General features: G+C 25.5%; 1 protein-coding gene across 1 annotated transcript in view; it reads right to left on the bottom strand.

Annotated features, from left to right (window-relative positions):
• The window catches only part of LOC100203414 (origin recognition complex subunit 3), a 49,370-nt gene that overhangs the window by 10,997 nt on the left and 14,192 nt on the right, over positions 1-24,181 (bottom strand). The window contains exons 3-11 of the mRNA XM_065792333.1: positions 17,954-18,035; positions 17,785-17,885; positions 17,290-17,410; positions 9,317-9,421; positions 8,090-8,163; positions 7,134-7,262; positions 6,725-6,747; positions 6,604-6,626; positions 6,442-6,520 (exon numbers count right to left, since the gene is read on the bottom strand). Coding sequence (XP_065648405.1) covers positions 6,442-6,520; positions 6,604-6,626; positions 6,725-6,747; positions 7,134-7,262; positions 8,090-8,163; positions 9,317-9,421; positions 17,290-17,410; positions 17,785-17,885; positions 17,954-18,035 — 737 coding nt within the window. The remainder of the gene's footprint in view (positions 1-6,441; positions 6,521-6,603; positions 6,627-6,724; positions 6,748-7,133; positions 7,263-8,089; positions 8,164-9,316; positions 9,422-17,289; positions 17,411-17,784; positions 17,886-17,953; positions 18,036-24,181) is intronic.

Genomic DNA, 24,181 nt, shown 5'->3' with positions numbered 1-24,181 from the left:
TTTAATTTGATTAATAGATTAAAATTAAATTTATATTTTTTGTTTTGTTTACTATGTGAATACTACATTCTATTGAGGATGAGGTATTAAATGAACAGGTCATTTAACACCTCATCCCAGTTCTAAGGTTCCACATTTGATAACTTAAACTCAATACTGTTGTTATATTCTTTAAAATCCTATATACTTGTTTTCGTTACTTAAGATCCTATATACTTGTTTTCGTTACTTAAGATCCTATATACTTGTTTCACTTCCTTAAAATCTTATATACTTGCAATGATACATTATATTAATGGTTTGGTCTTCTGAAACAACTTTGCATCTCATTTCTCTGTTTAAAATAATCAAAACTCACTAATATATAAAATAATATACTAAAGAGTTGGCAATCAGTACAATATGTATTAAATTAGCAATTTAATTGTAAACATAGTTGGAACTGCTCTTACAGCCAACCTCCAACCACTATCACATCTCCATAATGTTGCTTCTCTTTCTCTTTTATATAAATACTATAATGAGCACTGTTCTAAAGAGCTAGCTCTTGTGCCATCTACTAAAATTTATTCTCGTGTTACTCGTCATTTAATTAAGTCTCATCCCTTTACTGTGACTGTTATTAAGTGCTTCGAAAACTCTTATTTGTTTAGTTTTTTTCCTCAAACATCAGATCTTTGAAATTTTAGATTTACTGAAATTGTAGGTTACCAACAAATAAACGAACACCATTATGCTTTTTCATAAAAAAGTTAACACAATTTTAATAACTCAGAATAGACACCGATACGAAAAATAAAATAAGGTATTTAAGTATAGATTCTTACAAAAAAGTATAAATGGTTCACAATACAGAAAGCACGAAGAACAGCAGCTCATATACTGTTTACATTCTTAAACCTTCAAAAACTGTTTTTAGTAACAAAAATAAAAATTCTCTTTGTACTAAGGTCTCTATGAAATGAGACTATTATTAAAAAATAAGAAGATAATGCTAACAAAACAGATGTATCATACAAAAAAAATAGATGTATTATATTACAAAATAGATGTATGATAAACACAACTGGTAGACGTAGCCACATAGTGTATAAACAAATCGATTCTCTGCATCTCTGATTCTAAACTAATAAAGAGTAATACAATATCTGATTTATAGGAGAGAATTGTGTCTGCATGTGGTAGCTATAATGTCAAAATTTTTTTGCTGCTTTTTAAAAAGAGCTGATCAGAAATTTGAAAAAAATTTTAATGCCAAATTGCAGTTGATGCTGATAATGGAGCTGCAATGGTAAACATGACTATTGATACTGCTAATAATATTTTTATCATTTGGGTTGTTTGATAATACTGATTGTTTTTACTTGCATTTTAAAAACAAAATCAATTTTGCTAATAAAAATAAAAAATGATAAAACTTATTAATCAAAAATATATTAAAAAAATGAAAACTGAAATTGAAGAATTAAATAAAAAAAAATGAAGATTAAAATTTAAATTTTTTTTTTAATTTGAATTCAGAACTATTAAAGTTCAATTAATTTTCTTTTGAAACTTGAAATTTACTCAAGTTACCTCAAAAATAAAACAAAATGTGGTTAGTTTTGAAAATACTGTATCGATTTTCATTACCTTGTTATTTATGCAGCTGTAAAATAAAATCACTACTGCTAGTTTTATTTCACAATTGAAGAGAAATAAGCAAATAATAAGAAATAATAAAAAACTGAAGAGAAATAAGGAGATAATTATTTAAAATTTTTCACTGCCACCAAGAATGTGGTAAGGATTAAACACCAAACTTCTTGCTTATGAAGCACTCAACCACTACACCACTACTGCATTAATATATGATATTTTCTATATTTATAATATATTAAATTACTAAACATATATATATATATATATATATATATATATTGAAGTGGGGCAGGATGAGGCGGGATGCCATCCCACCACCTTTTTAAAAAGTTCAAACCATCCTGCCACCTATTTATAAATTTCTATATATAACAATGATTAGGCGGGATGGTATTTTTAATTTACTGAATACTATCCTGTTACTTTATTTTCTCCACTTTGAGTACTGTATATATATATACATTTATACACACTCACACATAAATAGATATATATATACAGGTCTTATCTTAAAAAAACTGCTTAGCTCATTAGATCTTTGTGATTTTGATGCCATGAAATTATCTTTATTTTTTTTATTATTTAAGGACATTAACTTTTTTAAACTATCACAATAAAATAAATTACCGGAAATAAATTAAAAGTTTAATTCACAAATTAACAAAAAAATTTTTTGTAAATGCATACATTGTGGAATGTCTATTTTGTTTAAATTTTTTTTAATAATTTTAATTAATTAAATTTACTTTTTTTATTATCATTTAACATAAATTAATTTCTTTCTTTTCTCAACATTAGTATAAATGAATTAAAATATGTTACCTTTTTTTTTATTTATTTATTAAAACTGTGGCTTTGGAAATAAAGATTTTAAAAAGTTATTAACAAACAAAAAATATTACTTGTTGCAAAGAAAAAAACTCAAGTTAATTACTTTACTAGCGCTTTTGTTTTGTGTGTGAAAAACAAAGATTTAAGTTTCCAGGTATCATTTATTAAAAAATATATACCTTTGCGCTTTTACTTGCTTTAAGACAAAGAAGTTAAGTGTATGCTTTATGAATATTTTTGATGCCGTGATAAGTTATAATATGTTTACAATTTAGTTTTTTTAAAAAAATAGAATATGAGGAAGAAAAACATAGAGAAAAAAAAAATTCTTTTTAATTTCAACAACTTTTTCAATCAAAATTCTTTCTTAATCATAAAGAAATTTCCATTTTTACTTTTTTGATATTGCACAATCTGTTATTTATATAAAGCTGATGTAACTAAAACAAAATATTATTTTTCTAAACTATTATTTTTTGCAAAATAAAACTTATAAATAAAAACGAAGACAATGCAAGAGCTATATTGCTTCAAGCCTAAATTCAAGCAAAAAACTATTTTTTTTTTTGTGTACTTTTTTTTAGCTAATAATTTTTGTTTTGTTTTTCATTTTATTTTTAAATTGGGCAATTATTTTTGCTATTGTTTGTTATGAGAAATTGCCTTAATAATTGCCTTAATAAATATTCTTGCTCTTGCAAAGTGATAAATAAAAAATTTTTTATTAAGTTTATTTTATGATTTTATTTTTACTTTTTTTCTTTACATTTTTGATAGAAAAGTTAGATAAATAAAAATAAAATTTTCTTTGTTCTTACTTAAGTTATTACATTTGTAAATAGTACAAATATCAAATGTAGGTGCAAACTTTTTTACATAATCGTCATTCAAACTTTTGATTTTTATTACTTCTGTGATTTTTATTACTTCTTACTTCTTCGTTACTTCTTTTATCTTACCACTTGTTTAAATATTAAAAAATGATAAAAAATGGCTTACGTTAAATGACTTACTGCTTAAGTAAAGTGGCTTACAGTATACGTAAATGGCGCGCCAGTTAACGCTTTAAAACAAGGCCTGTATATATATACATGAGAGTTATGACTTGTTAATTTTTTGTAAAACAATTAACTTCCTGTGTCATAAATCGATAAACTTTTGCTTAAAAGTAATGAAAATTACTAATGAAAATAGATTTTATTCTGATTAATTTTCAAAAAAGGCCACCCACAACACAAAATTTTAAAAATAGTATATAAGTAGTATTTGCAGGCAAAGATTTGCAAGATTTATACTATATAAGCTGTCTGATTGAGCAATGCTTATAATTATATATGAATCTGTATTCACCAGGTGGCAGTTATAGAACTTACATTTATTATAAATGACTTTAAGAAATATATTCAAGTAATATCTTCAATCATAATGTCCTATAAGAAAAGTACTTCCACTACTAAAAGATACCAGACAGTATGAATAAAGTCTTCACTAGAAGATTAATCACTAACGGGTGATGCAGAAGTTATCAGACAAATCCTAATTTCATTATTTGAGCAATAATTAGTTTTTGTGGTTTTATGCGTAGGCATAAACATTCTATAAAATATAAACTTTATTATTTGAAACACAATTATTTAAAATGAGGTTAAATGCAGCTGAACGAGAATCTTTTCGAAAGCGACTAAAAATGTTTTTTGTAAATGAACCTATCATAAAAAAAAAAAAAAATCGTAAATCATTTTGAAAAGGAAGGATTTGCTCGAAGTACAATATATGATAATATAAGAATAATAAGACAATATAAGACTTGTAACTGTTCAATCGTTTTCTGATAGAAAGCACCCTGGTCGTCCAACATCCTGGACTAGAGAAAAGAAAGCCGAATTAACGAGACTTGTCAACAATCGAAAAGGGGTCAGTCAGAGAAAAATATGTATTAAATTCGGTGTAAATCAATCGACAATTGGTCGTCAGTTAAAAAAATTAATATTAAATATAGAAAACGTGAAAAGACTCCAAAATACACTATAGAACAACAAATAAAAGCAAAAAAAAGAAGCAGGAAACTAGTTAACCAACTCTATAACACAAAACCGCTTCTAGTCATCGATGACAAAAAATACTTTTGTTTTGCAGGGGACAACATGCCTGGAAATTCTGGATACTACACAAACAACAAAAAGACATGTCCAGAAAGTGTTCGTTTTATAGGAAAAGAGAAATTCCAAAAAAATTATTAATGTGGATAGCCATATCTGACCGTGGTATGTCCGAGCCATTGTTTCGCACTTTCAAAGCTGTAGCGATCAATTCATCAATCTATTTTAATGAATATTTAGAAAAACGACTTCTTCCATTTATTCACAAGTATCATGGATACTTTAACTATTTATTTTGTCCAGATTTAGCAAGTTCTCATTATTCTAAAGATTCTCTAAATTGGATGGACCAATATGTCTATTACGTTGATAAAGAATTCAATCCCCCAAATGTGCTTCAAGCACAACCAATTGAAAATTTTTGGGGACATTTGGCACAGAAGGTTTACGAGGGAGATTGGCAAGCTTCAACAGAGCAAGTTTTGATTGATCGCATTAAACTAAAACTACAAGAAATTGATTTAAACTTTTTACAGTCGCATATGAAAGGCGTCAGAGCAAAATTGAGATCAATTGCAGATGGTGGTGTTTTTTCATATAAAAAATAATATATTTTTATTAAAAGATAAATGCTTTATTTAAAAAAATATATAATAGTAGTTTGTTTTTTTATTTATAAATAAGTTATTGACGTTTTTATTTTGTCCGATAACTTCCGCATCACCCGTTAGAGGTGGGGCCACTCAAAATCCAAACTCTTGGTTGTTATCTGATCCTGGGACAATCCAACTTTAATGGCAAACATATTAGTTGCCAAGAACATCAAGTGTTAGTGTTGAAGAATAAACAAAGAAAAGTTATGTTACAAGCACTAGATATACCAGATGAAAAAGCTAATACTATTGTTAAAGTATTGATAAAATACTATTGCTTTTCTTGATGAATACAATTTACGTGAGAGTATAAAAATGATTGTAGCGGGCACTACGAATGTAAACACTGGAAAAATGAATGGAAATGTTAGTCAGTTACAAAGATGTTTTACTGAAAAGAAACTGAAAGAACCACAACTCATTGGTTGTCAACATCATGTTCTTGACCGAGTTCTTTGTGTAGTAATGGATGAAGAACTTGGAGGAAACAACATGTCACCCAATATTAAATATCTGTTTATCCCGGAACTTGTAAAGTACTTCAAACAGCTCAGGAAGAATTTCAAGAATGGTAAAGAATTGATTTTGGAATCTGAAACTATCAAGATCGGAAATTCCCAGTACAAATCACCATGCAAAACAAGCAATTGAGTGTCATCAAGATCTTTTTGACATCTGTAAAAAGAAAGAGAACCTTCACCTTTGATTTATTTTGTTAACAAAGCATAAGAATTGTATATAATGTTTTAATTAAGCTGAATACTACACAACATTTTTTGATATATACAGTAGGTTCTCGTACTTGTAGAATTATTATTTAAGATTGTAATTTTATATTTATTTGTTATCTAGAGTGTTATGATGTTATAATAAACTGTTAAATGCTTAAAAACAACATAATAACTCTGCAATTAAAAAAGTTAGAATTAAATAATAACGACAATAAAATTGTTTGAAAATTTATTTATATACATATATAGTAAATTCGAATTTTTAATTTGTTGGTGACCTTTTTCAACAAGAAAATAGAATTGATGTTTTTTTCATTATTTTTGTACAAATATTCATCGATTTATGACCCAGGAACATGGGGCCACAAAAAAGTCATAACCCTAATATACACATAAATATATGAATATACACACATAAATATATACACACAAAAATACATGTATGTAGGTATATATATGAGTATGAGGTGGTCATTGCACACCTACCTACAAATTAATACAAAATCTTGTAAAACGGAGGGTGAAAAACTTTCAAAATCTTCTATAATAAACACTAAGGAATTTTCTAGAGAAAAAAAAAATTGAAAATTCATAACTAATATATTCAAGTGTTTAAACTTATTTTTTTAAATAATCAAATGATAATACCTTGTGCAGACTTTATTGTGTCACTAAAAAGACGATTTAGCCAAATAAGTAATTAAAAAAAAAAAATTCTATTAAATTAAAAAAAACAAACTTACTTAGTTTTTTCAATATAACAACATACTTAACTTTGTCTTCGCTAACACTCTAAATATATATATATATATATATATATATATATATATATATATATATATATATATATATATATATATATATATATATATATATATATATATATATATATATATATATATTTATGTATATATACAAATAAGTAAAAAAACACTTTTTTCTTTAACTGGCAGTTACATTAAAAGGATCTGCCAGTTGAAGTCAAAAAATCGAATAAGTGTTTTTTTACTGACTATATAAGTAAATAAGTGTTATATTATTCTGCATATACCTCCTAATATATCTATGTACAAAATAAAATTTATAGCCATATAAGCTTCAAAATATTGCTTTTTTATTTAATATTTGCATAAATATATATAAATACTTAATACAAAATTACATCAAAAACCATTTACCTTATCACAATTCTGTTTATACCACGATGTAAGTTCATCAAACGTATAATGATTAAAAATAGACGACTTCTTTTTAGTTTCAACTTCATTGTCATCTTCATTATTTTTTTGTGCATCTGAAGTCATGGTCTAAATATAAGAAAAAACAATATAATATAAATATTAACAGTTTGTTGTTGCTAAGAAAAAAACATGACAACTGCTAAAATAAAGAAAAATTTTTATTTCTGTTATAGTTTCCTTTAATTAGAACTTTGAACTTTAATAATGAATGCTAAATTAATGTGTTGCATCTTAAATTTGGGTGTTGAGTTTGATTCAAGTGTTGGACTTGAATGTAAACAGTACTATGAAATATTGTATCAATAACAAAATATATTTATTAATAACAAAAACAAAAAAAAAAACATTACAATTGAATAAAAATAGGATTTTAAAACAAGACATGTAAACTGGTTGGTTCACAACATGAAAATGTAAAAAACTTTTAAAAAATAGTGAGAATAAAAAAAAAACTCACAAAATTTAATTATAAATGTTTTTCAATCTTTTTAAGTATAACATTTTGCTCAAAACTTTAAATTTTATTTCAAAAAGTGAAACTATATAAAAAAAACTACAATTTAAAATATTCTATGCTTTTTCAAGAAAACTGTTCTTTTTCAATCCTGTCAAAAATGGGTTAAAGGAGATTTTTAGAGTGAGAGTCTGGGAATGAGAGTCTGGGTTTCATTTTTCATAGTAGGAAACTATGAAAAATGAAACCCACAAACCATGACAATGTTTTATAAATATGCTGTTTCTTTTTTAACCTTTTAACATTAGATTTTAATTTTCCAATATTAGATTTTTTTAATTCTAATATTTAGAACATTAAAAATTACAATAACAAAAATAAAAAATATTAAAAACTTGTAAATAAAATATATATGAAAATAACAATAATAACAATTTACTTGGTCACATAATTTTACTTGATCAACTGATGCAACTAATGAATTAAAAATTATCTTTAGCATTGACTTCAAATCTAAAGAAAAATGGCTCAAAAATTATTTTTCATGATTTAAAAGAAGCACATCTTTTTTATATTAATCTGGTTATCTTTGAAAGTCTTGTTATCTCTAAAAGTCTTGCAATCTCTAAAAGACTTGCTTCTAAAGGTCTTGCAATCTCTAAATAAAAAAGCAAAACATATTTGAACTATTATGCTGGTTGTCTTCTTCTTTCTTATGATTTCTCTTTATTCTTCTTTCTTTTAACAAGTTGTCTTCTTTTATATCTTTTCTTTTTAGCTTCAACACTTGTGTGGTGCTTAGATTAAAAAAAGTTGATGTATTTTTTTACAACCTAATGCCCAACCAAAAAATACGAATAAATAATATATATATACATACATACATACATATATATATATATACATACATACATACATACATACATATATATATATATATATATATATATATATATATATATATATATATATATATATATATAAAAACTATGAATGTATGTTAAAATAACATCTCTAACGCCACTCTAAAATAGCCTGCTGCCGGGGTCTTCAGTACACACATTGACTATCTTATAGCCTGCTGCCACAAGGTAGTGCCACTACATCGACTGAGGGTTTGGCATGGGGAAGCAATCTTTACTTTCTAATGGGGCAGCATTATTTTCTTTCATTATTCTTTGTTATTTTCTTCTTTTTCTCTCTCTCTTTATACATATATATATATATATATATATATATATATATATATATATATATATATATATATATATATATATATATATATATATATATATATATATATATATATAAATACTAATGATAATACTTTGTATAAAATCTGTTAAACTTAAGCGCTGTTTTTAAAACTAAAAGTTACTTTTTAAATTTTTTTTTATGAGTAAGAATTTAGAATTCTTAATACTTAATCAAACAACAGCAGCAACAATGACGACAATGATGATGACAACAGCAACAACAACAACAATCTATATAAATTGTAATACTTAAATAGTTATAAACAAAAAATAATATAGTTGATTAAAATAAATAATACTAAATAAATTAATATCTAAGCAAATGATGAATAAAATATTAAAAATTGAAACTAAATATAATTTAAAAAGTTAAAAACAAAATTAGGAAAGTTAGGAAAAAAACAACTTACTACAGCATTCTTTGGCTTTTACACAAGCTACATATGGTGTAATTTTTTCTTTTAACTCAGTTTGAAGATGAGAAAAAATGGTTTCATGATCTGGTAAATTTACACCTGTTAAAAAAAAAGTAAAAATCTTTTATCTAAATATTAATACTTCAGCTAACATTTAATATTGAATTATATCATTTTTAAGAAGTCTTTAGGCTTTTCTAAATGTGTTTCTTAATGTTCATGCAGTCTTTAAAGCAAGGTTAGAGGTTAGTTTAAAGCAAATTAGAGCTGATAATTCTTTCTTAGCTTTCAAGGAAAACTGATATTGTTCTTTGTTTAATTTGTTTAATTAGCAGTTAGTAAGTGACCAAGATGATATTTGACCAGGGCCAGGGCCAGGTTTGATAAAATATAGCCCGGATCAGGGCTGTGTTTGTGACCCAGGCTACATTAACATTTATAAACCCTAAGTATACTTTTTTAATTCAAAATTCATGTTATATTTTGTATATAATAACTTAACTTGTTTCTCCACGCAGTAAACTTGTTAATACTTAAATAGTTATTTGCAAAGAAATCTTAGTCTAATTAGACTCTTGAATCTAATGGTCATACTCTTCCAGCCAATTAAACAGATTAACCCATTGTTAAACAGTCAAATCACTCTGGCTTCCAATGCTAAAGTTAATTCTTAATTAAACACTTATACAGTTTGTGCTCCAGACAAGATTTCCATCAAAGTCTTAAAAAAGTGCTTTTCAGAACTCTCTTCAATTTTTGCTAAATTTTTAAAAAGTGCTAAATAAGTTGTTTCAATTTTTCAAAACTTTAGAAAATACTTTGACTTCTCCAATTATCCTATGATTAGTTTTTACTCTATTATTAGTTTCTTTATATAGAGACTTTGAGATTACTGAATTATTTCTTTTTAACTGCAGTATTAAAGTTACTCTTGAAGGCTTACACTCTTCTTTATTTCAAATAACTTTTAAAGGTACCACAAGATTTTATCTTTGCTCCATTATTGTTTTTTATCTACAATAACGAACTTTGTCAAATCTAAATTGGCTTTATTTGCTGACAACTCAACTTTATACTCTTGTCTTGACAAAAAATCTTCATTTTTTAATTGCTTGGAACAAACAGCCGATTTTAAATCTGATCTTTCTTCTGTAACAGCCTAAGGCTTGCAGTGGCTTATGGATTTAAATTCTGGACTTAAAATCCATAATTTTTGTTAGATAACAATACTCATTTATTTACTGCAAAAAAAAATTGCAATATTGTTAGCATTCCTATATCAATGAATATCCCTCTTACTCTCAGACAAAGTCTAAAAACGCATTGTAAATGTTATTAGACCTGCTTTATCTGCTGAGCTTGAGGCACTCTCCCATTGTTGTAAGTTTGCATTTCTTTCTTTTTTCTACAAATACTACTTTTTAGAGAGATTTTTTAAAAAGAGCTAAAATGCTTTTTAGTTACTTCAATTCATTTTTTTTATTTGAAGACTCAAGAGCCATTTTCTGAGGAAATCAGACAATGTTCAAAAGTGATATCCTTCAATCACGCTCAATTTTTTATTCAATAATGCTAATAGAATAAAAAAGTAACCTGTAAATTTTTTTTAGCTTTTGTAGTTCCTGAGTTATGGTTGGCTAAACATTTTAACACTTGGAAAGTCATTATTGTAATTTTGTGATTTTTAGGCTAAACTAAAAGACAATGAGAAACAGCATCCTAATTTTCTTTTTATATTAAAATATATATAAAGAACTTTCGAAAAAAAAATCAAAATAACTGAGGAAAACCCTTCTTTAGTCTACTAATCATAAGCTGAAATCACACATTTTTGAATTAGGGGCCTACTTTTAATACATTTATCTCAAAACATCAAGATTCCTGCAAGGTATCTTATTATTTTTCGAAATCTCATTGGAATTTTAATGGTTTAAAAAAATTGACAGGAAATTACATACAAAATTACTTATGATTCCTCAAACTGTCAAAAAATATTAACTAACATTAAAAAATCAGCTATTATGAATAATGGAAAAGGTCCTAAAATTGAATGTATAGATTTTCTTTTACTCAATAATACCATTCTTTTAATTAATTAATGTTATTCATTTGTAATAAAAATAAGTATTTTGTGTATTTTTGGTAAATAACATTCTGTTGACTTTTTTTAAGAGTCTTTAGCATTTTTTCACATAATTTTTTTGTCAATAAATTTTAAGGAAAAATATTTATGTTTTCTAAAATCTTTATGAAAATACGCTTCTTTTGAGACCCAGGTTGACATACTTTTGAATAACTTTTTTTTCCACAATATTAGGGACTTTACCCTAAATACTAAAGATTTGAACCTAAATATCTTTACAACTTGACCTGATGGTAAAAAAAGAGTTACATATTTGAAATCAAAATGAGAAATGCTATACAAAAAACAAATTGTTTGCTTGGCACCAAAAATTTTTTTTGTTGACCTGTGTAATTATTCAGTTGGTTTATTGGGCATTTTGTTTAATACTTTTGACTTGTTCTGTACAGGACTGCCATTATTTTCATTCGTACAAAATTACAACGGACCAATATCAACTAACTGAATTAAACTATGTTCAACAAGTATCAGGTTAAAAATGCTTACATTGGGAATTGTATAATTAAAAAAAAAAACAACATTATTTTGCTCAACATTATATAAACAATGCAATACTACTCTCTAAGTTTGTTTGTTTTTTTTCATTAAAAGAAAGTTAATTTAGAGTAATTTAAAATAATTAGTTTAAATTAGTTAGCATAATAAATTATGCAATGTAATTCAAACTAAAACAAATACTGCCACAACCATAGATTTAGTTGAAGACACAACTGATTTTGATTTTGAGCCGTAAGAAATATTACTTTACGTAGAACATCTACTGGCAACAACTTAATAGAAACACTCCAACACTTTTGTTTCTACTTCAACACTTTTCACTTTTCTATTTTAGATGGAAAATAAAAAGATATTTAACTTGGAAAAAAAAAATTTAAGAAAATTTAAAAAACCTAGGGTACAGCTTACAAAAAGGTTCGCTGAAGCCTAACCCCAGATCAGAGTGAAAATTTTATCTCAAAAAATAGACCGGGTAGGTCTATGTGAACAATAAAGAACACTTACATGGATATAAATATTCCTATTAAGAAAGAAATTACGCAAAATAGGCTAGATTAGAAAAAGAAAATATCCTTGATCTCATATTTAACAGCAGCCTTCTCCAAGATGTTGAATAATAAGTCACACAAATTATATTTAACTCATATGGTGTATGGTAAAAATACCTTGTGCAGTTTTTCTAATGGTGTAATGGTAAAAATATCTTGTCCAGTTTTGACTGCGGAAATGCAGGCCTTCTCAGGTGACAGGTGTGGTTGTACGCCTTATATAACCATGCATATTTTATTTTGTTTTGACAACTTGGCTACGCCTCCTTGCATGTTTTGAAAAAACAAATGTAAACTTAAACTAAATTAAAAATAAACAAACTATAAACTGGAATGAGAAATAAAAACTAAAAAGAAAATAAAACTAAACTAAAAAAAAAAAAAAACTTATCAAATGATAAAATGAATAAAAATAAACCAGAAAAAATAAATACATAAAATTAATAAATGTTTTTATACAAATTTTTCACTACAAAGAATTTAGAAAAAATCAAAGTTTCAAACATATTTAATTAAAACTTGACTACTTTGAAATTTTTTTAGAAATTGAAAGTTTTATATTTTTTGATATTTTATAAAGAAAATAAAACATTAAAAAAAATATATCCATTATTAGGATTTTAAGCCCATGCCAATATAACAGTCATACCTCATAAATGACACAATCAACCTAAGTGCAACATCAACATGGCAATATAGGAAAAAATATTAGCTTTAAACTATTAATTGAAACACTTTTAAATTAATTAAGTTTGACCTATTGAGACGCTTCTAAATTAAAAAATTTATTAGTTTTTATTTTCTCTGGTCCTTTATTTATTTTATCATTTGTTTTTTCTCTTTTCAGTTAATGGTTTATTTACTTTTTCTTTAAATTAGTTTATTTTTTTCAGCACATTTTTTAAAACATGCAAATTATCAATATATGCAAAAAAATGTGGCCAAGTTGTCAGGAAAAAAAAAAATGTATGTGTTGTTATATAAGGCGTGTGACTGCACGCATCTCCTGGGAAGGCTTGAAATGTGTCATACAATTGCATTTTATAATGCAATTGTATGACACGTTTTGCAGATGCGAGAATTACTCTCTATTATCGGATAGCAGTTTGCGGCAAATACTTTATGCAAATAAAACATCCTAACGAAACTTTTTAGTATAATTTTATGATATTACTGCTGCAGATTTAAATGATTTCTCTATGTTGGAAGATTGAAGATTAATCGAAGATTTTTCTTCGATTTATCTTTGAAGTGCAAGAATAGAAAGTAATATGTTTGAACGCAGCAAAGAATATTACAAAACTGATTTCTAGCTCAACCTAACTTAATTCTCCCACAGTGCAATATTTGATTTGATTGATTTTACCAACAAACAAATGCAACAGATTTCACCTAATGATTTTCATGAGTGTAAAAATTTAAGGATATGTAAACCGATTTATGACTCCAACTGTCAGCGTAGATAGACTTTTTGATTTTTTTTTTCTTCTTCAGGTATACAATATAAAGATACATTTTTATTGTGAAAAAGAAAATACCAGATTGATAAAAATGCAATATATACTTTATAAAATATTGATACAAATTTTGGTATAATAACTGCTATATAAATTTATTTTTCCAAACTATAACACCTTAAAAAAATAAGAAGAATTTGATATAAATTAAGTTTTTCCAAGTTTAAGACTTTCAAATTTAATACATTAGAAATATGATCCATTCTACTTAGATAATGAGTTGCTCCACAAGCATGATTTTGCAAGCCTTGTAGTTTGATTAATTTTGTCTTGTGTGTATTAGCCCACACTATATTAGTATATGTGAGATGACTATAAATTAGACTAAAGAAAAGTTTTTTTCTTGAACAGAAATTGAGAAATGACACTTTATAAGCTTTACAAATTACACTTTAAAGAATTGTGAAAACTCCAAATTTAAGTATGTTCATGCTTATGTCAAATCAGAATGTTTTGCAAAAAATTGTGGTGATTGGAGCCTAGGAACTAAAATACCTCAAAAAGATTACCTTCCCATACCCAAAAAGTGAGGACAAATGGGAACTAAAGTATTTTTTTACTTATACTAAAATCTTATACTCAATTTAAATTCAATGTTCAGGTTTTTAATTTCTTTTAATACCAATAAACCATTTAAAAATTGAATACCAATAAACCATTTAAAAAGTGAAATGTAAAATGAGAAGATAATAAAATACTTTTGTCTCTAATTGTTTATTTTAGTTTGTTTTTTTTAAATAATGGTGATTTATGAAAATTTTTTAATAAATCACCATTATTTAAAAAAATGATCTTATTTTTTCTTTTGTTTACTAAGAGTAACAGTAAATATTTTTATAGAAAAAATCACAATTTTTAAGATTCTTTTATGTTTATTTGTTTCTACAGTAGTAATAATATTACTAATATGTTTAATGATAATAGTGAAGTTGAAATGGATGGTATTAGGCTTTAAGAAGTTATTTGCAGAAATATAAATAAGCAACTTAAAAATAACTGTTGTCAAAATGAAGAACTAGATGAAATTAATAGTCATCAAAATGTAAAAAATGCTGCTCACCAAGAAGAAGATGAAATGAAGAAGAAATGCTGCTCACCAAGAAGAAGATGTAATGAAGAAGAAATGCTGCTGACCAAAAAGAAGATGAAATGAAGAAGAAATGCAACTCACCAAGAATAAATTAATTTGAACGTAAATGAGAACAATGCAGTTATAATAATCATCACAGAAAAAGATTTCATTGTATAGCAAGAAGTAATACTGTTCCAGATTATAATTATTTAGGAGAAATAAACCAGATCTGTCTGCATTGTGGTGCTATAAAATTTCCAGATAAAACACATTTTTTATGTTACCAAAATGGGAAGATTGTTTTGTCTCCATTTTCACCATTTCCACAAGCTTTACAGGGAGTTATAAAGATCATAATTCCAATATAAATTTTTAAAAATATATTAGAAATTATAATGTATGTTTTCTTTTTGATTCATTTACAGCTAATGTAGTTCAACCTATGAGTCATAGGCCACCATGTTTTAGAATATATTGTCAAGATATTCAATGATATCACAACTGATAAGTTTAGATTATTATAATAATATTTTTATTGTTAGTGTTTATGACTATTATCTATTAGATTATTGTCAGATTTGTAATATATATTTCAGTTTTCAATTTAATCACTACATTACTTTTACCAATTAAATTATATCAAACTTTCATATATTTGATTAAAGTTACCATAAATTAGATGATTTTATATTTTTTTATAAATTCAAATATAATTGTATTCTTTTTTTTAGTTTTTTTTAGTCATTGTTTTATTAGTTTGCGTACTGTTAAAACGTGGTTTTAAATTAGTAAATTTATATAAAACTTACTGTGTTCATCGTTAGTCAACAGGTATGAAGAAGCTGGAATTCTAAATTGAGGTAAAAGTAATATTGTTTAGTGGTAACATTACAAAGCCGATTTTAATGGTTAATTGTGCTATAGCTATTGTATATTGTTTTTGTCACTATCAAAAGTAACTATTGTTATGCTCATAATAATTTGTTGTGTGTCTTTAAAAAATTTTTAGCACATTGTCTTGGAAACACTGCTTGCCTCTCTCTTTAATAAAAGTTTATTAATAAAGGGGAGCATTATTAGAATACTCTGTTATTACTAAGCTCTAATCTATTTCTGGGTACCATAATTGATTATGACCATGTATAAGAAATGTTTTGCAAGTCACTAAATAATTCATACTTTATGAATCCCAGTTGTTTTTACAAATTTTTTAAATAGAATCTAGATTTTTTTGAAAATATCAATAACTAATGATTGTCAAATGGTCACATTATTTAATTATTATGATCAAAATTTGATCCACTCAATTTTGTATTTGAAGAGCTAAGGCCTTAAACTAGCTAAATATGAGTGCAGCGTTTGGCTATTAGCTAAATTTTTTAATTTTTTTAAATTTTTTATTTTCTAAAAGTCAATTAAAAATATATAAAATAATGGTTTTGTAACTTAAGATAATAATATATATATTTTTTCCAGGTATTGCCAGGCTGTATTTGGCTTTCCTTCTCGGGTGCGTGCTATTATTATTGATTTTAAAAGCACCTAATTACATTATGTGGTCTTCTTATGCTGTGAACTAAAAGCCAAGACATAAATAAAGGTGAGCTGAACTAAAATGATTATATATAAAGTTGTATTTTATTCGGTTTTTCAGATTATATATTGACATAAATTGTTATTAATGATTTATTTATTAAAAACCTGTATTACAGACTGCTTACAGCTAGTATTATATTAACAATAAATGTTGACAAGAAAAGTTGTGTATCATTTTTTTTGTTAGATTTTATCAGCAATAACACACAAACACACATACACACACGTATATTTTATTGCTTTATTTTTACCTAATAGATGTCCTACTTAGACAATAAGCATAAAGTATCAAGTTTGGGTTTTCAATTCATTATATGAACCTTTACACAATAAACTGCAAACTAAAATCCACACTCATAACCAACCTTATTTAAGCAACTATAATTTTCTAAGGTTTACTAAGTAACAAAAGTTTTATCTTTAATTGGTGAGAATATTTAATTGCAGTTTTTCTTTTTTTCATTGTTGCTGAGATTAAACCAAAAAAAAAAACTGTCATTGATTATAAAAAGACATGATTTTTTCTACCCTTAATAATATTTTCTATTAGCTAGGTAGGTAAACAATTACTTGGAAGATTTAAGGTTAATTACCTGTAACAAGAACAGCTGTTGGAATTTCTGCAATGGGAAAAACTCTTTGTTTCTGATAAGCATTTGCAAAAAAATGAAGAAGTCCATCGAAAACTTTTTGGTTTAGCTCTTGTTGTACATCCTTAAAAACAAACAAAAGAAAAATTAAAAAAAAAAAAGATTCATTTATTTATATTGGTGCAAACAAATAATAAAACTGTATATTATTTCTCCAATAGAAACCTTCAGCACCTTTTATTAATCCATTCATCAACATTCGGTTTTTTAAACATTCAAAACTTTTCTTAACATTTGCAATCATTCATCATTTTTTTATTTCGCAAATAAATAATGAATCGCAAATAAATAATGAATCGCAAATAAATAATGAATTGATAAAAAACAAGAAAAAAACTGCTGATTGATAGTTATGCTGACAATTATGGCGTTAACTGACAATGAAATTCAAATATAAGATTAAAAATACAAATTAAATTTACTTTATAGAGAACTTACTTTAATCATTGCATCTAACTTATTCCAACAATTTTGATATACTTCAAATCTCTGGTCACGCTCTGTTTGACTTTCATTCTCCAGTTTTGGATAAAAAAAACCTATGCAACAAAAAAAGCTTTTAACTGTGATCCTAAAAAATTATTAAAATATTGGGTACACTTTTTACCTGGTGATAACTTTCTGTTAACTATGGTTCTTTTTTTAGAATGAGAATGATTTACCAAGACTGATTTTTGAAGAAAACAACCCTAAACAAAAAAATTTGCGCTCTTTTGATAATCAAATGTTTCTATAGCTAATTAAAATACTTTAATGATCTAAATACTTACAGTATATAAATACTACAATACAGGATGACATTTGACCATACATAACTTTACACGCATAGATACATACCAGGGATACAAATTCCTATGAATTTTTAGGGACTTCAAGACCAAAAAATAAGGCCTCCATGGACTCAGGGGTTTTTTTTTAATTAACTTTTTTGAGTCATTTAACCAGCGTTTTTAAGGATGAAATAGCCCCTGGTATGCAAAGAGTAGTCTATATAAAGTTTTAATAATGCTGTAAAAAGTTATAATTTATTATTGATTTCATTTTTTGGCTCAAAAAAGAACTACTCTTTTAGGTTCGAGGTATTTCTACTAATATACTTTAGAAAATGGATTTGTTAACTTCAAAATTACTTGCGGTAGTGGTGTAGTGGTAAAGCACTCGCCTTGTAAGCAAGAAGTTCTGAGTTTGATTACTGTACTCAACTCGTTTCTTCACCCATCAGCTATGTTTGTTAAGGTTCGTGTTTCAAACTTAAAGAGCTGAAAAAGACCTGTAACCATCACAAGTAGCCTCCTCAACTGAAATGGCCCCCTCAGCCACTTCAGTAAACTTAGGTAAATTCAGTCATTAAAAAAATGTTACATATAATATTTAAACTAATTTTTTCAACTCAGTTTAATCATTAAATCCTATAAACTTGTACTAAGGCTTGAAATAACTTGAAAATGATATTTCAGTCAATATTACATATTATATATAGCATCAAATACATATACACTTTGTCATCAACCCAGGTTTGAATGGGTAAATATTTGTGCCTAAGAATAATTCAGCGTCGAGCTATCAGTGTACACCTACGGTTTTGTACACCACATATAGTGTGAGTTGCCTTTCATATTTTTTAAAAGCAGTCTATGCTATTGACAATGTATGCCAAAACACACTACATATTTTTAAATAATTTTTATGCCGGAGGGCTCACCATACGCAGCTTATATCAATACATTTGTGCTTTAACTGGTTTAACTTAATTTAATGTAACTGTTGCCATAGGAATTAGGGAATTAAGAATGCTGAGCTAACAGTACTTGAGGTCTCAGAAATTTAGTTTAAATTTAAAATAAAATAAAAACAGCAACATAAAAGATTTATTTAAATTCTAAGAAAAATAATTTAAAATCAACAGCAAAATGAAGGTTTTCTTTAAATTCCATATAAATAATTAAAATAAAAACAAACAAATATTTCAATTAAATTATAAAGAAATATTTTTATTAAATATAATAATTAAAAAAAAATCAAACATTTAATTTAAATTCTGAATAAAATCATTTAAAAAAATAACTGTGAAACAAACGTAATATCTAATATTCTAAATAAAATCGTTGAAATAAAAACGTAAAAAAGCACATTTCATTTCTAAATTATGGAACCCTAAAGTACATATATACATATATGTATATATGTACATATATATACATATATATATATATCAGGCCTTGTTTTAAAGAGTTAAGCGGTAAGATAAAAGAAGTAATTTATGTACCCGTTTTTTTTAACTATAAAATTATTCTATAAGCGGTAAGATAAAAGAAGTAATTAACTTTATAAAAACCACATTAACTTTTGAATGACCATTATGTAAAAAAGATTTATGTAAAAATTTTTTTAGCAAATTCACTCAAATTTTAATTCTAGTAAAGCTAAGCAATTTATTCCAAAAACGCTGAGTAATTGTTCAGCTTTACGTGAATATAAGAGTTATAAGAGTTGAATATAAGGAAAACTCCTGAAGTTTTTATTCACATAAAACTGACCAATTACTGAGTAAAAGGAATTATTTTTTTTATTCACCCGGCCTATTATAATATAATTTAATTCTGATAAAAAAATAAATGAATTAATTTAAAACTAATTTAATAAAAATATATAATTTTATTCTAATAAAAAAATGTATAATTTAAAAAAATATATATATATTAATTCTGATTAAAAATATATATATTTAGGTTTATCAAAATTAAAGTTAATGTTTGGGTTTAACTTAACTGTCAAATTTATTTAAAAATATTACTAAATATTGTTCAATATTTTTATTTGTTAAAACTTTATTTATTTAAAAAAAAAATTAGCTCATTTTTATCGCAATTGTTGTTTTGGTTTGCCTTCCTACACATTTTTTTTTACTCAAAATTAAATTTTAAATAAATGTGTTCCAAGGCTGTATCAAAAATTTACACAAATGTAAGTTAAACTTTTTTTTATAACACAAGTAGAGCGCAGCAATTATTTTTTAATAGATAATATATACCACGATATAATTTTAACAAATGGTGCTTGGAAAAAAAATCTTTGCTTTCACAACAAAATCACTAATAAAATAATAAACTTTTAATAAATAAAATATATAAATTAAGATAAAAAATCATTTTTAGTTGCAAAATTTTTAAAAATGATAATTTATGAAATAATTATTTTAAAAATTTAACATTTTATTTCATTTATACAAATGTCGAGAAAAGTAATTTGTTTATATTAAAAATTTTTTTTAATGTAATATTAAATTTATTTAATATGAAAAAAAGGAAGAAAATAATTTCCGAATAGTAATAATAAAAAAGGAGCTGAATAATAAATAATAATAAATAATAATACTTAACTTAATGAATAATAATAATAATAATAAATAATAAATAATAAATATAAATAATAATAATAATAAATAATAATACTTAACTTAATGAATAATAATAATAATAAATAATAAATATAAATAATAATAATAATAAATAATAATACTTAACTTAATGAATAATACTTGTTTTTGCTGTAATTATTGTTATTACAGTAATTTAACAATAATAATAAATAATAATACTTAACTTAACGAATAATAATAATAAATAATAATACTTAACTTAATGAATAATACTTGTTTTTGCTATAATTATTGTTATTGCAGTAACTTAACAAAGTTAATGTCTTTAAAAAATAAAGAGAATTTTATGACTTTAAATACTCATTAGGCTAATGCGCTAAGCATGTTTTATTTAAATCAAGGCCTTATATATATATAAATATATATATATATATATATTTATATATATATATATATATATATATATATATATATATATATATATATATATATATATATATATATATATATATATATATATATATTTTATATATATATATATATATATATATATATATATATATATATATATATATATATATATATATACATGTGTATATATATACATACATATATATATATATATATATATATATATATATATATATATATATATATATATATATATATATATATATATATATATATTAGGGTACTTGCTTTTGAGGAAATTTTTGAATTTCAATAAACTATCCCTTAAAATGTGGGACATTGGTGTTAAAAGTAACTTTCGAAAAAAATTAGCCTGATCGGACCACTATTGTGCCTCCCCCAGATCCCATTTAATTTAAAAAAATGGTCAAAAAAACGCCGAAAATGCCTATGTTCGATAGGCTAGAGGGATGTCATAATATAAAAAATTTTAACTGATTTTTTTTATTATAATACAGGTATTGATTTATATTTTTAAATAAAAAGGGTAGTTAAGGCAGAATATGAATACTTTTGCTGTTTTATTGTGTTAAACAGTATTAAAAATCGCAAAAAAATGAATTATTTTGCCACGAATTATAAGTATAATTAAATATTACAATTAAAAAAAATTTAATGAATGATGATTTATCTTTAATTAAATAATAATTATTTAAAATAATGTTAAAGTTTGTTGTATAAATTATTTTCATTTTCCAATCATTTTTACCATTGTAGAAAGTGAGTCAATCAACCTTTTTTTAGACAAACTTTAAGACTTTTTTCCTGGCCTTTTTGTAGCAAGCTAACTGTTGATAAATCTAGCTTTATCAACAGTTAGCAGTCTGTTCTGAATTTCCTCTTCTTTATTGCATCTATGCACAAACTGTTGCATCATTCCTACTGCTCTTTTAGCAGGATCATTTACGACAACTAGAGATTTAGCAAAATCTATGAAGATTCTAAAAATTGATTGTGTGCACCAATACTGGTAGGAGGGTAAGCTAGTCTCTAATCCTTTGTTTATCCAACCCAAGCCTATCAAAAATCAAGTAGGAGAATTGATCAACTAGTAATGATAAACTTGGGGGTCATTATAAACTCTCTTTTCAATTCTAATCCTGTTTTCCACTTCAATGAGCAATTTGTTGTTCATTTTAAAATAATCAGAGTTTGGCATGTCATATTGAAGCATAGCAGAAGCAATCTTACTTTTTTCTTCATTAGAAACATCTTTATTCAACAAAGAAAGAGGTACAATTGCAGAATCAAGATACCAGGAATGTTTGTAAAATGGTTTCAATACTGCTTCAATCGCCTCTGGTTTGGCACAAACATCTTTGTATAGATGCATTTTATGTATTGATAAAATATCAAGATATGGTGCTTCGATAGCTTTGTCAGATTGCAAATACCATTTTGCATAAAAACATGCTATGAATTCCGCCATGATATTTACTTTCTTCTAAAAGTAGTTTATCTTCTTGAACAAATTTAATCTGATTAAAAAGCAATTGCAATTTTAGATAATATATGGCTTTTCCAAGGAACCTTGCATGGTGGACAGCTCCTGGTTTCCTAATTTTTACACCTTCAAAAGGCAAATAAGCAACAACCAGCTCAGCTAGTTCTTTTCCATGGCCTCTAAATATAGTTTTACTTTTAATATACTTTTTGCAAAAATTAAGTGACTCAACTTCAGCACATTTGATAACAGTTCTTTTTGTCTTATCCCAATGAAATCGTGTAACATCATTCATATCATAATTTAAATCAGGACTTTCAAATATGTCTTTCATTTTTTTAAGTAAAACTTCTCTGGTTTTTAAGTAAAAATTCTCTGGTCCAGATGCCTTTCTTTGTGTCACAACATTACAATAGTGAACAACCTTTAGCTCTGATATGTGGTGTCCACAAGCAAGAAATAATGGATAGATATCTAGATTGTTTGCTATTTTAAACAGGGAACCTTTTTTAGTTCCAGTATTACTGGAAGTTGTATCAAAGCATAACCCTCCGATGTTTCTTTTGGTTTCATATTCTTTAAAGAGATTTTTCATGGCAGATTCATCACGCCTTTATACTGATTTTCCCTTGAGGATGATGCTAGGGAAGGTACTCCAAGAAGATAAACCTCTCCAATAATATTTAAAAGAACAGCTAACTTGTCAATTTTGAATCGCTTGCCTTTTTTTAATTCAAATAAGGTTTTACTATCGAAATGAATGATAGGTGGATATTTGGAGGCTTTTAAACCAGCTTTAATGTCATTTCTGGCTTGATTACTTATTATTAAGTTTACCTTTTTCATATGTGATGAGGCTGCTGAAATGCTGCAATGAAGTTTACTTACATCCACACAAGATTTATGAACAACAGAAGTGACAACTTTCTGGAGAACTGCAGGAGATATATCATTAATTGATGCTGCAAGAGCAACACTACTACTGTAAATATCTTTAGGAATTGTGCACATAATTGGTTTTTCTTTTTCTTTTCTCCTTGTCCAATCTCCAGGTTCAAAGTCTATATCATTCAACATTTCTGTATCGCTTTCATCTAAAATTGGTTCCTGATCTAAATTTCCTGAAACTCCTAGAGTGTTGTGCTTTCTTTTGTATTTTTTCTTTTTAATACTCTCTCTAGACATTTGACTATATTTCTTATCCTCGGTTCCGAGAATAAACTTTCTATCGCTTTCTTGATCATCTAAAAACTTCAAACCTTTGGCTTTGTCTTTATCTAATCTTTTCTTGTCATTCATTATGGTACATCTAAGATTTGGTGTACCAATCCAGAACACTTTTAGTCTTCTGTATAAAATAATTTTGTTTTTTTAAATCTGAAGTTGATCCTCTCTTTTCATGCTTTTTTAAACTGTAGTATTCTTTTTCTAAGCTACTTACTAAGGGTTTTGTCAGAAACTATTGGAAATCCAGCTTTATTTCAAGGAGCTTTAATCAAGGATAATATGCACTTGCATTTGTCATTTTTACATTGATTCTT

Source organism: Hydra vulgaris, chromosome 03, assembly GCF_038396675.1.
Source record: "Hydra vulgaris chromosome 03, alternate assembly HydraT2T_AEP".
NCBI lineage: Eukaryota > Metazoa > Cnidaria > Hydrozoa > Anthoathecata > Hydridae > Hydra > Hydra vulgaris.
The sequence above is the reverse complement of the archived record's forward strand: the minus strand, read 5'-3'. Positions and strand labels throughout refer to the sequence as shown.